At 34.3% G+C, this 14,870-nt stretch overlaps 1 protein-coding gene across 1 annotated transcript in view; it reads left to right on the top strand.

Annotated features, from left to right (window-relative positions):
* Positions 1-8,878, top strand: part of TBX18 (T-box transcription factor 18) — a 29,824-nt gene extending 20,946 nt beyond the window's left edge. The window contains exons 6-8 of the mRNA XM_034408921.3: positions 1,039-1,103; positions 4,142-4,236; positions 6,275-8,878. Coding sequence (XP_034264812.2) covers positions 1,039-1,103; positions 4,142-4,236; positions 6,275-6,999 — 885 coding nt within the window. The 3' untranslated portion in view covers positions 7,000-8,878. The remainder of the gene's footprint in view (positions 1-1,038; positions 1,104-4,141; positions 4,237-6,274) is intronic.
* Positions 8,879-14,870: the final 5,992 nt, after the last annotated feature.

Below are 14,870 nucleotides of genomic sequence, written 5' to 3'. Positions count from 1 at the left end.
ACCTACCGTGTTTCCCCGAAAATAAGACCCTGTCTTATATTTTTTTGAAACCTGAAATAAGTGCTTGGCCTTACTACCATGCGCTTAAAAGCCCGATTGGGCTTATTATCAGGGGATGTCTTATTTTGGGGGAAACAGGGTACATAATAATGAATTCTTATTCTGATCTATTTTGAAGGGCTGATAAAAAGAGAAGATTGAAAACTATACAGAATAAACATAATACCGCCTCCTTCAAGGCTGCTGGCACCTGTCCATTTCCCAAAAAAAGCATTAATCACTTCTTGAATCAATTCTTTACCCCTCTCCTGACTACCTGAAGGAGGTAGATGGGAAACATATCCAACCTGCTAGTAATAGAAATTATGCCACAGAAGTTCTTATCATCTTGTACATTCTTTCACAGCCAGGTGTGAGCCATCATGCACAGAACTGTTGGATAATATCTGCAGATACTATAAGAATTAGGGAGATGCAAATGCTTTGTTGTCCTTTGCACAACCCTTTTAACCTGGACATGGCTAGGTTTGATTTACACAATAGAACAATGTGCTTTTCAACATAATATTAGATGTTAATTATTTAAAATAACTGGCTGAAATGTCAGAAGGCTGCAGTTAATTCTCTTTGTTGACAAATGTAGATGCCAAGGGCATTATCTACCTACCAATGCATCTCTGTAGCCTCCAAAGAAGCAGAATGGTAGGAAAGCTATTGGGTAGAAAAATCAATTCAATCCAAATGAGATTTGCTTTTGGTGTTTAGATTTTTTTCCCATGATTTTTTACAGGAATTAAATTTCCATCTGACTCTGTCCAATTAGTTTCATCGAACAAATAATAACTTGATATATTAAATATACAGTGGTTTTTTGACATGTGTTTACCAAATATGCTTGTATTGTTATTTCATGGTAGTAATTCAATTTTTATGTAGACTTTCTGTGTGTGATTTTAAAAATTCATCAATATTAAGATTATTGGTTTTAAAGTCCTACATTTTATACGTCTGCACATTTTCTACATATTATCTTTACAGATCACCAGACTCAAGATTGATAGAAATCCTTTTGCAAAAGGATTTAGAGATTCAGGGCGCAACAGGTAAATGTTTTGACATTTATTGTAAAATTATAACTTATTTATGAAAATGCATAAGTATTTGGAGCAAAAGTAATATATCTTAAGTTGTGTGTCATTTGGGAATTGAAATTTGGTATAGATTGATAAAGTTGGAAGAAGCCATTAAGGCCAACTCCTTGCTTGGTTTATAAATCAGTTTAAAGCATTTCATATGTGCTTGAAACTATGCAATGAAATGAAGCCTGTCTATTTCACTAGTTGTTTCATTTGTTGTCTCATTTTGGAATTGTCTTGTTGAGAAGTTTTTTTTTCCAATATTCCATTGGAATCTGCCTTCCTGTCAGTTGTGTCCCTTTTGTCCTGTATTCTGGAACAATACAAAACAATCCTTTATTGTCTCCTATATGATAGTCTTTTAGATATTTGAAGAGTAGTCTTATATCCCCACTCAATTTGTTTAATATTTAATATGTAAATCTTCAGCTATAGAGCTTAAATTTCTACTTTCTAGGTCAGATTTATTGCACCTTTCTGAATATATTTTGCTTTCTTTGAAACTCCTATAATTCTTCTTTTGGGATGCTTAGCAAAATCCATTTAGTGAAAAAAAAATCCCTTTTTCTTTACTCATATTATTTACAGACATGTAAAAATCAGGAGATTTGTATGTGGGAAGTATACTGTGTATGACTGACAATCTTATGAAGTAAAATAGGCTTTATTGAAAATATAATTTTTTGGACAGACTTTGGAAAAGAATGTTACAAAAATCTTTACCCCAGGAAGTAAAACATATATTTTCTTCCTTACTTAGAAAAAATACGATAGGTTTTAGTTAATAAAATTGGCCATTTGGACATATAAATTATGATGGTGATAACAATCATGATAATCTTCAAAAGCATCTTGTATACAATTATGTAAATTATCATGTTGGCTTCACTTCTTCAGGAGATGGGCTTTTATCTGTACTTTAGCGAAAAATGAAAAACCTATTACCGAAAGGATAAAAAATTAAGGCTATTTTTAAAATTCACATATACTGTTTCATAATTCTTTCCTACAGTGTTTTGGGGATCAGTCTGGCACCACTATCTTAGAGAAGCAATGTCATGAGAGAATACTGGTTGTTTCGAATTGCTAAGCTAAATTGCAATTCTGGTTTGTGTCTCCAAAGAAAGCGAATTCCATGAGTTAATTATGTATTCTACAAAAGAAGTACTTTTCTTTTCTTCCAGACTCTATTGCCAATCAATTTAATTGGTTGGCTTCAAGTTCTAGTGGTATGAAACAAACTAAAAAAATGTATTTTTCTGCATATCACTTAACATTTTGCAAACTGCTACCCCATATTTTTTATAACTTAAAAGGACCTAGCTATTTTAGTATTTTCTCAGGGATAATTTTGATTGCAATTTTCTATACCTTTCCAATATGTGATTTTTTTTGTTCTATGAGATGAACAGAGTAATGAAATCATAATTATATGTAGGCTTAAGTGTTATGTCTTTGATAGGAATATATAGTTTAAGAGAAAATATATCTGTACTCAGGAATATGCTCGTAATTGTTATCATGCAAGTCTATCGCAAAATAGAATCCCTGCCTCACTTACTTGTATGACTGTGTTATTCTGTTTAAATTTAAGCAGTAAATTTTTAAAGCAAATTAATATTTCAACAATTGCAGAAACAGTTCATACTGAAAATCAATAGTTGGGAGGCATTTAATGTATTTTTAGTTTTTAAAATGTTTTATTTAGTAGCAGCCACATAGAGAAAAACCAACATCCTTTATCTTTAGAATTCTTTATGGGTCACAAGCAAGTTTACCGGAAATGACTTTGAGGTCCAAAGAACCAAAGCTTGGTTGCTATCTTAGTATTAATATTCTGGTGGATATGATTATTATAATAGGAACATTATACTACAAATATATGAATAATCAAGAAAATAAGTTCTCATGTAACATTAGACTGTGTATGAAATTCTTCAAGCCTGAATAAGACTTCAAAGTTGATAATGTTATTTGTTTAGTAGATGACACAGCTTTCTCCAAGTCCTTGCTGGGTAAGATGTTCTGCCAAATCATCATGGTTTAAAATAGAGATATACAACACATGGTCTCCCAGCAAACTCGCAACATGGCCACTGGTGACAAATAATTGACATTACAGTATAGTTCCACAACATTTGGAAGGTGTGATTTGCACACCCCTGTTTTAATATAAGCTTTAACTTTTAAAACAAACAAACTAAAACAATTGATTTAAAGCATGGTTTCCATTGGTACAGAACGACAAATCATGAATTAAAAAAATTAAAATTGGGTCATGGTTTCTTCCTACCGTACAAAAGAATTGCTCGAGTTCAAAGTTCAAACCTTTGCTTGAGCTTGCAGAAGCTCACACATTTTAACGTTTTTTTAAAAAAATATGCTTAAAAGGTTGACAGAAGTGTAATGATACATATATCATTAACAAAAACGTGTAACTGCAAAATTAATTATGAAGACAATAAAAAGGAAGGAAAAATATTAAATCCCTGGAAAGTTATAAATAAAACTTTAAAAAAAATTCTAATATTGCTTGAAAGCCTTAGTCCCCATTTTTCAGGATGAGATAGGACATTCTGGGAAATCCTAATTCAGATGTTTACAAAAATATACAATCCTTTGCTGGCTAATAGCACATACATTTCTCCCCGGGAGTCATATAATAATTATTTTAGCTATACTCAAGCCCTAAAATCTACAATTTGGGCATTTTGGAGAGAAGAAGAATGCATCATCACATGCAGCAGTCAGTCCAGGATCATGTTCATAAATCTACAGATAATAGTGCAATATGCAACAGTAAAAGAATAAAATGTAACCATGAGTTACATTCCATATCCTGAGTTGCATCTCCAACAACATTTGTAACCCGCTTTTATTCCGTATTAGCTGCAGTGCACTTCAGCTTTATCTGTGAATCATATTTAGTGAGATTATACCGTGCTGAAAATATGAACAGCTTTTAGGTAATTCAACTCACAAAATATTCTTGTTGTGTTGTCTAGGATGGGACTAGAAGCTTTAGTAGAATCTTATGCATTCTGGAGACCTTCACTGAGAACACTTACATTTGAAGATATACCTGGGATTGCAAAACAAGGTAATTATTGTTTATGGATTGAATTATGCTAAATATAATATGTGTGTTGTTTCCTTCATTTAGGTAATAAATTTTGTCTATTTAAATATTTGGCTATAAAATCTTGTGTTTGTTTTAAAAGTTAGAGTGATAAACTCAACCCATTTTTCTATTAATAACTGAAAATCAGACAAATCTAATAAAAACATATTAGAGAATTTCAGCAAGGGCTACTAAGGAACAAATTATTATTACTAAATATATAGTACCCCATTTTGTCAGATACTGAAAAAGATGAAAAAATACAGCCCATACCACATACAAAGGTGATCTGAGAGCAATCAGAAGTTTCCTTCATTGCAATTATTTAAGAATCAGACTTTTCCTTGCTATCAGACCTCCTGTAGATTCTCTAGCCAAAAAAAAAAAAAAGTACTTAACTGTCATCCACCAGATTGAATATCCCGATATATTTACTGGTTAGAAAAGCAGTAACTTTTTTCTTCTAACACAATTTCTTACAAATATTTAGATTCATTTCTTCCAGAAGTTCCTGAAATTAAGAGTACGAGCAATAAAACTTAAGAGTTGATTCAGTTTATGCAGAATAACATGAAACTGTTGTGTGTAGGAAATATTTGTGAAGGAGTTCTGAAGCTAAAACCCAATTTTAAAGTTGATGAAGTCCTGTACTGATTCCATAGGAAAAGAAAAAAACTTTTGGTATCATATTATGGCATAGGACACCAGTCCAGATACAGAATTAACAAGAAAAACATGTTCCGCAGAATTGGTTTTAAATGTTTTATGTGATTTGTATAGTTAATATATAACAGCTAGCCAGAAGTAGATGTGGGCAGATCTTGCTTGTAATTATAACAACTTATAATTACAATAATAATAACAGTTACCACATCAATTACCATTAAATCATTAAAATTCCTTCCCTCCCATCCACATTTGCTACATTAAAAAAAAAAGGAATACATTTTTTGACATTACCAACTGCATTCTAGCTTTTGCCCAGGACTTCTCTACTTCTTTTTTCTGTCCCTTCTCCTTACAGTATGCTCTTCAACATATCACTACCAACTATACCATGCATATTATAAATCACCCACAGTGATTGTATAGTAACAGATTCTAACCTGGGTTCTCTCAATCTTTGATCTAAGATTGAGGAAGATTTTTTTGTGCAAGCTATACACCTAGCTGTTCAACTACAATAGTGCATGCCTTTCCACAGGAGGCAAATGTTTGATCCACTAAAGATAAATAATAGGTGTTCTATAAATACACAGTAGTTATAGTAGTGTGAAGACTTCGGCTAATATAAGCACAAGTCCAACTGCTCGCTATATTTAGCACGAGGTAGGCAGCTCAAACTTCCTTCTAATTAAATGATCCAATATGAATGTTGTATTTATTTAATTCCCAACTCTCATCTTCTAGATTTTTATTTTATTTATTTCTTAAATTTCTACATCGCCCATATTGTTTATAGAGTTCAGGTCATGGCATTGCAATGCATGTTTAATTACTTCTTCTCCTTTCTGCTTGTAATGCCTTTCAAAGATTATTCTGTAAAATACATGGAGTGGTACAACAGGAAATTAATACCCATGATAAATAAAATTTTGAGCTGTAATATATAATATAAATAAAATTCTTTATTTAGAACAGCCTTTAACTAAGAATCTCAAACAATTATTTACTTTTTAATATAACCTATAACCTGATGTAAAATGGCAAAAGCTGAGGAGTATAAAAGGGGCAGCAGAAGTCTTCCCTCTCCGTTCTGCCCTGTCATTACTTCCTGTTGAAGGAAGAGTTACATTCTTGCATTTAATGTTGGCTTGCTGTCCTCAGATATGGCAGTAGATGCTATCTTGCACTCTTGAAGTCATTGAACCACTAGTCTGTTCATTTTTTATCACAATAGCAACAAAAAAAGCCATTTTTGTGCTAACCTGGTATAATCTTAGTTTGGCCACTTTAGGGCAAAATGCAACAGTAATAGTTAAATGCCTTTCTGTAATATTCCGATATTTCCTTTCAGGAAACACTGGTTCTTCCAGTTTGCTCCAGGGATCTGCCAGTGGGGTACCATCTACTCATCCACATCTCCTTCCTGGGTCACCTTGTTCTTCTCCTGCTTTTCACCTTACTCCCAATACTAGCCAGTTCTGCAGCCTTGCTTCAGCTGACTATACAGCCTGTGCTCGCTCAGGTCTAACCCTTAACAGGTACAGTACTTCCTTGACTGAAACCTACAACAGGCTTGCAAATCAAACCAGCGAGACCTTTGCAACCCCAGCAACTCCCTCTTACGTTGGCGTATCAAATGGCTCAGCAGTGAATATGCCTGTGGCAGGTAGTGACGGTGATGCATTCAGTTGTCCGCAGGCAGGATTATCAATGCAAATTTCAGGGATGTCGCCACAACTCCAGTACATTATACCTCCTCCATCTGGCAATGCCTTTCCGGCAAATCAGACCCATCCAAACTCTTACAACACTTTCAGGCTGCATAGTCCTTGTGCTCTGTATGGATACAACTTCTCCACCTCCCCCAAACTGGCTGCAAGTCCTGAGAAAATTGTTTCTTCCCAAGGAACTTTCTTGGGGTCATCACCAAGTGGAACCATGACTGATCGACAGATGTTGCCCCCTGTAGAAGGAGTGCACTTACTTAGCAGTGGGGGGCAGCAAAATTTCTTTGACTCTAGGACCCTAGGAAGCTTAACACTGTCATCATCTCAAGTATCTGCACATATGGTTTGATAAATACTTCTAAATAAAAGTACAGTGCATTTCTTTTTACAATGTACCCTCCCCCCTTTTTTGGAATAATGACAATGGAATAAGGTGATTAATATGACTTGTAATTGTATGAATAACAACAAAGGAAATTAGATTGAATCTTTTTATTTGCTTGTGGGCAAATATTTGGACAGATTCTGGCATCTGAGTTAATCTGATTTAGTTATCAGAATAGTCCATTTAGTTTCTGAGTAGCATGCACTTCATTTTATAACACGTTTGGCCATATGCAACAAATTAAGCAGGACTTCCTCCAACACTCTTTCCCACGTTTTTCCTTCTTTAAGGAACAAAACAACACTCAACTCTGATGTAGATGAAACAAAAAAAACTTCACCATGTATATGTTGTACTTGTGTATTATATGTTTGTGTACAAACTATTCTGAATACAGTGAGCCAGTGCCGTAATGTGTACATTACTTCTCTGTTGTAAGAGAGATAACCAACATGTGTGCCTTCATTAGACTTAATGTAGACATCTAGCTGCATCATGCTTTCAAACAAAGAGACAGGATCATTTTCTTTCTCAGCTTTTATGATGTACCAGTTGATTCTGTGTTGTGCTCTTGTCCTTATGATGCATTGCTAACATAAGACTATCTGCTGGCTTTGCATCAAATTTGCAGATGTAGTGGTGACAAGCTAAATTATAGAGTGAAAAGGGCAATATGTAATGTTTTGTACAAAATAAATTTAAAGGAGACTTATTCCATGTGAGCAGAGTATAAAGATTTTCTATATAGATTTTCTATTTGTTAATTATTGAACCCAGTACTACAAACACAGCAAGGCAAGACTTCTAAACTTTTCTATCTCTTGTTGAGGATAATGTTTCAAGATGATAAGGCAGTGGATATATTTTGCAAAAAAATTGCTCACATACTTTTCTCCCAGTATAAGTGATTAGACTTGAATGCTAACTACTTTTGAATTTACCAAAACCAAAACATAGTGTTTAGTAATTGTTGACCATCTGAACTTTATTCCAGTTACAACATCTTGCACTGATTTAATAAGCTGTTTCCAAATTTTGACTGGGATATTAAAATCAACTATAATACAAAAAGCTGCACACCTCAGTAGATTTGGTAGTTCCTAAAAATTATGTACATGACCTTTGAAATTACAATATTGTGAAGCAAAGTAACTGCAATATGTCCATTTTTTCACCATTGTTATGGCTAACAGTTCTTCCATTCACCAATCTGTCAACATTTTTATATTAAGAGCATGTCCTAGAGATTTAATTCCAAAAACATTCTTCAGGATGTGTAAGTGGCATGTAGTAAATGTATATTTCAGCAGCTATTTAAAGTATCTGTATCTTTTTCTAGGACCATACAGTTGCTATCTGATCCCAGGAAGAGATGTAGTTCCTTTAAATTGTTGCAGACAGGCTTAGTTCGTGCCCCTATGTGTTCGGAAGCACTTTTTGAAATTAAATTTAAAACTTTGCCCAGCACTAATCTTTCTTCTCCTTCAGTGTGCAAATTCTTAAGACTTTTATCCCAAAATATAAATTTGTTGGATTAAATTAGATTGCATTGTATAAACACACTTTGTTTTATTTTTTTCTGAAATATTTATTTGAATGATTATAATTGTTAATAAAATAAAAGACCAGAGTACAGATATTCCAAAAAGCAATCCTTACAATTTTGGAGAAAATCAAGGGAAAATTCAAAAGTATTATGCTATTTGTTTACCAGTATACTATACACGGATCAAGGATACCTGATCTGGGCCAATAGGTACAATGACTGGCCATTTGTATCAGCTCTCCAATATTTCAGATTGTACTTATAAGCAAAATAAAGGCTCTTTGTCTTAGTTATCAATCTTGCTAAGTCCTTTCTGCAGCTGTTATTCTGGTTTTGCTTCTTTACTTTGAATCTAAATTCCAAACTCGGACTAAAGTAATTTGAATTCTTATGATACAGTCCTGAGGTTCAGGTCCAACATATTCTTGATTTCTATATGAACATAGGTTTGTCAAAAGTTTTGTTTTTCAATGTTTCTTTACATACTTCTGTCTCACTTTGGACTATATATTGGTGTTCAAGAATGGCTTTTTGATGAATGGGAGGCATCAAGAGCCCCTCTTTGAGGGAGATGGGCTATTTAGAAATATAAAATATAAACAAACTACAATGGAGTTTGTGGTGGAACTTATATGAAGTCCTATACACAGTGATGCTTCAAAATTTGTAAATAGTCTTGAATTTCCAATATTTCTGCAAAAATGTGACCTAAATGTGATCTGTTCTTCTGTTCTGCCCCAGCTTCGGATTCCCAGAGAATATGACACACACCAAGCTTCGCAAACACTGTTTAGTTCCAAACAAACCCCTTTCAAGAATGCAGGCTTCTCGTGCAAAGGGTCCTTATCAAAGTTATTAAGAACAAAGTCCGACAAAGGTTGGCAACCAGCCCAGAAAACCAGAGAAGTCGCTTGCTCTCCAAGATGCTCTGTAGTAATGAGACATTGTTTCTAGTAAGAAAGCACTAGCTGCGTGCAACTTAAATAGGCTAAGGGAGTGGCCAATTATCCTCAAGCCCTACTCTCGAGTAGACCTCCTCCTCCTGAGTAGCCACTCCTGCCTTTTGGCAGCCCTGCGTGCTCGAGCATTGAGGAGAGGCTCCTCCACTTCGCTCTCTCCACCTGAAGGAACCTCTGGAGGTTCTGAAGGCCCTGGCTGAGTCTCTGCCTCTGGCATCACATCCTCTTCGGCCTCCTCGCTGTCCGACGCGAGCGCAGGCTGCTGGCGCGACACCACACCAGGCTCCTCGTCGGGATCAGCCACGATCCACACAGGCCGCTGGCGGGCCACAACATCTTCACACAAATCCAAAGAAAACCTCAATTAAACGAGTCAAAAACATATGATCCCAAGCTACATATTATTGGGTACCAGAAGTATGTAGACTTCTAGAATTCTCAGTGTATTTGATGAGAGAATTACAGTCAGGTGTTTCAATCAATGGGGTGTTACAGGTATGAGAGTGGGAGGTTGCGCCTTATTTAAAGAACAGAAATCTGGGTATTCACTGTTAAAATCTGATTTTTTTCAACACAGCTCTGTGGAACTATTATGGCTTGAAAGGTTCAAAGGTTCTGTGGACTTTTGAAAAACAAGATGTTGCTCACTAGGCTGGAAAGTGTTACTTATCTCTAGAGTGTTTGGATTTCACAAGTCCAACGGGCAGATTGTGTACAAATGGAAGCAATTCAACACCATTTTGACTGTTTCCTGAAATGGTCAACCAAACAGAATCACAGTAAGAGCAGGGCTTGCAATATTCTTGGTGGTCTCAGAAATTCAGAGTAATATTCAAGGGACTAAAGGCCTCTTTTATAGATAAATGTCAATGTTTATGAGACCAGCACCAAGAGAATACTGAATAATGGTGTCCATGGCATGGTCGCTAGGAGAAATCACTGCTCTCCAAAAGAGCATTGTTACCTGTCTACAATTTGCAAAAGGCTATGTGGATGAGCCAGAAGATTATTAGAAGAATGTTCTGTGGATAGATGAAATTGAATAAGAACTTTATGCCTTGAATGAAAAGTATGATGGAATTCCAGCATATCATGGGCCTGCTTTGCTGTCTCTGGACTAGGATGCTTTGCCATTGACTGAATTAAAATTGTACCAGCAATTATACAGGAAAATGATTATATCCATCCGTGAACTAAAGCTGAAGAGAAAGTGAGTCATGCAGGAATACAACAACCCAAAATATGCAATTGTATGACAGAATGCTTAAAGCAGAAGAAAGTTAATGTTTTGGAATGGCTAAACCCCAAGTCCTGACCATAAGCCAACAGAAATGTAGAAGGACAATGAAATGGATAGCTCTCATAAGGAAGTTCACCAGTGTCCCTGAATTGACGCTGGTCTATAAGGAGGAATGGCTAAAATTCTTCTAAGTTGAAGTGCAGGACTTACAGTTACTGGAAATGTTTTGTTGCTGCCTCAAAGGGGGAGTGGGGTGGTGGTACACCAGTTACTGAAAGCAAAGGTTCACATATTTTTACCACACACAAATACCACACATAAATACATAGTTAGGGATCATTTTCCTCAAATGAACAAGGATAATGCTTTTGACACATTTGTTTAATTATGTTCCCTTTACATAGCTGTAGGACTGGTTCAGAGAACAGATCATGTTTTATGTCATATTTTATGCTGAAATATTGAAAATTTAAGGTAGTTACATACTTTAAAAAATTGCTATGGCTATTGGCCGGTATTGTGCACACTCTTGACCCAAATATTACATAATTGTTTGAAAAAGTTTGCTTCTTATGTTGGAAAGTCTATTCTATTTCCCGCTTGATTGTAAATCTAGGACTTATCAAAGAGTGCAACACTAAAACAATGAAATGAACAATTTGGCTTGTTCCCTTTCTGTACTGGTTTTATTTCAGTGGGATTCCTCTGAAGCTTCAGGGCTATAATATGCTGCTATAACACAAGTGTTAATGCCAGTACTTAGAATCATAAACACAACATAGCAAACCTAATATTGTCAAACATATTTTTTTCTTTCCGTAAAGATTTGGGGCTTCTGGATCTAACTCTGAAAACGTTGCTGTGTTTTCTCATCCTTTTAACTGATTTGGAAGTTAAAAAGTTTTCAACAACTGTCCTTAAGAGATATTGATGAATAATTTGTAAAAAAAGCTTAATGAAGTGAAAAATTGAATCAATTTGGAAAAGCTTAGAATTAATACAATTAAAATAAAGTCAGGTTTTATGTTCCCATATTAAGAGACATTTCAGGTGAAAAGCCACTATTTCAGCAAATGAGGTCTTGCAGTCATACTGCCCAGTAGTACAAAATGTGATATAACTGAACTTGCTGAGGTTCTATGCATTGATGATAACAGTAACTCTTGGATTTTCATTATCCTGCCTAGCAGTATTTTTTCAAATATAGACAAGTTTGTATTGTATTAAAACAGCTTTTTCTTAAAATGCAATTTCTGTTGTATTTAAAACATTGTTACATGATTATAAAATCCAATTTTAGGGAATGCAATGTCAAATAAGCAGCATATCTATAATTACACATTGCTGTATTTTTTTTCTTTTTTTAAAGCTACAGAATGGATATTAAAGCATATATCTAAAACGCTTTCTATTAAATTTTTAAAATAAAACACTTTTAGAAAAACACATTCATGGTAATGTCATCAAAAATATCATTTAAGTTTATTGTTGCATTTACTGTATACCAGCATAACTTCTCCAATATATCTGGCAAGGTTTGAAATAGAAGTCTCATTTAGAAATATATTTGGCATCAAATGTGCAGTGTCTTCATGCACATTTCTGACCTGTGAGATTCTACAGTACTAAGTAATTTGATTTTCAACAGCCTGCAACCAGGTTTCTAGTAGTGTGTATTTCAAGAGGGACAGAGAAAACACATGGACAATTAGACAAATTATTCACTCAATATCTGTGTGCCACCTTTTCTTAGAGAAGTTTATATTATATATTGGAATGCAAATTATTTATATGTATTTAATATTAACATCAATAAAACTCTCTTTGAAGGAATTTACAAGTGCTAAAAGATAAAAGCCCAGCTGGAAATAAAACTCTTTGAATTGTTTTCATAGAATCCATTAATATGCTATGGAAGGAAAGTAAAGACTTATTTGATGTCAATATGCTGCTATTTTAGGATATAAATGCAGCCAGCTGTAAATTACAGGGATTGGAGATAGGATCAGGGGATAGTTGCAAAGAGGCAAGGCAATCTAGCATCAGAAAAGAACCTTTCAGGCTGAGGTTACTGATATCTATTTTTTGTTTGTTTGTTTGAATGTCCATCCCATCCCTTTTCTGGTTTTTTTAGGAATAAAAAATGCTGAAATAACAAAATAGCACCTGACTTGAATAATACTTGGAGACATTTCAGTTTGGAAGAGTGTCAGACATAAATGAGAAATAAGTGGTTTTCTTAATATGTTAAAACCTGTTGCTATCTCTCCCCTGTTGTCATTTGAAGGTGAAGTCTATGATGAATGTTGGGCATATGAAGAGCCAAATGTTGATAGCCAATCAGCAAGGTTTTTATTTGGAGCACAGGAATGAATGGCTTGCAGGGCTGCACTAGCTCCTGACAGACCCCTGCTATTTGCCACATGTCTGAACTCATTCCAAAAGATGTGATGATAGGATGAAATCTGTCTATCAGTCCAAACTAGAAAATTAACACTTATGCATGCTTGTTTCACTTGGGCATGAGTCTTTCCCCTCTAGTGTGTGTAGTTACTACTATACTACAACCACAATACTACAACCACAATGCAAGTGTTACAAGTTAAATAGATTTAAAAAGAGGTCCTACCACAGTTTGGAACAGAACTGGCTTTAAAAAATGATGTAGGAACATTAAAGCTGGCAATTTCTGTGTGAACAACCAAGAATCTCCATTTTACCAGGCTGTTTCTAAACATTTTAAATTCTGTGATGAAAAGCATCAGTAATCCCAAAACATCAGGCAAAATCAAATAATAGAAGTACATCTGCATACCTGTATGCTGGTTTTGTAAAAACTTTAACTCAAATTTTATTTTTTTGTTTCTAATATTTATTTGCAAGATGCATGTTCAGTTAATTACTGTGGCCTTTTTTATGTATCTTCTTAGATGGTTGCACAATTCTTTCATAATATTACTAAAATCCATTAATCTTTCCTGTTCCATACTTCTACGCTTTAACTTTGTTTTGTCTCCCTCACAACCCTTTTTTCTTTAATCCCATCTTTTTGGTTTGGTTGATTCCTCTTATCTCTGATATATATCTCCTCTATTTTCTTTTGTTCTTTTTCATTCAAAGATCATTACTTATCTTGACCTCTTAAATCTAGTGTACCCCTATTTCCCTGTTCCAAATGTTCTTTCTTCAGAGATTAGGCCTTCGGCAAATGGGAGAAAGTCTCTCCAATTATTTATCCTGTATTTCATCCTGTTTGAATTTTGCAGTAAATGATTGTTGCAGTTGTTTTCCTTCTTTGTCTCCACCACTATAAACAAACACATTGATCCTATTCTACTTTCATGTTTTCAATTATGTCATTATTAACATATCTCTTAGAATTTATTTTAAGTATATCTTAGTCTAATTTTTCCTTTATCTCGGACAGTTTCATGGAATCCTGTGGGATTCTTTTATAAAAAATACTTCTTATCTTTCCTCTTCTATTATTATATGCTTTTATGTGGTTAATTATCAGGTATAACTTCATGTTTCTGATATGTACTTTATTCTGTTTATTTTTTTCTCTTTTCCCATAGATTTCTTCCCAGTTCAAACTCACTTGAAATAGGATTCTTTCTATTAAGTGTTTCCAATTTTCTTGCCTAATATTATTCTTCTTTATAATCTTCCTCTGCTTGGGGAAAATTCTTGCAACCAGATACTATGGATTTATTTAATAAACCTAGAGAAACTGAATCAGAGAAATAGTTTAAGTATATTAATTTTTAAAAAAATTATTAACCCCCCAAATCTTGAAAGGAAAACATGAGTATTGAAAAATATGAATATAGGGAATATAGTAAATATGAATAAAGGGAAACACTATATTTTAACATAGGAGAAAAAGGGTTCCCTTCCTGATGGCCTATTTTTTTTATTTATTTAGCATATGGCATACCACACATGGATTAGCAATATATATTAATTGTGAAGCTTCCGACATTAATATTTCACCTAGATTGGTAAAACACAATAAAATATCAATGTTAAGATCTATGTTCAAATACCAATGTCTAGACCACCTACCCATTGAAGCGCAGCATCGTTT

This window comes from Pantherophis guttatus, chromosome 1 (assembly GCF_059756535.1).
Source record: "Pantherophis guttatus breed Tessera chromosome 1, ASM5975653v1, whole genome shotgun sequence".
NCBI lineage: Eukaryota > Metazoa > Chordata > Lepidosauria > Squamata > Colubridae > Pantherophis > Pantherophis guttatus.
The sequence above is the reverse complement of the archived record's forward strand: the minus strand, read 5'-3'. Positions and strand labels throughout refer to the sequence as shown.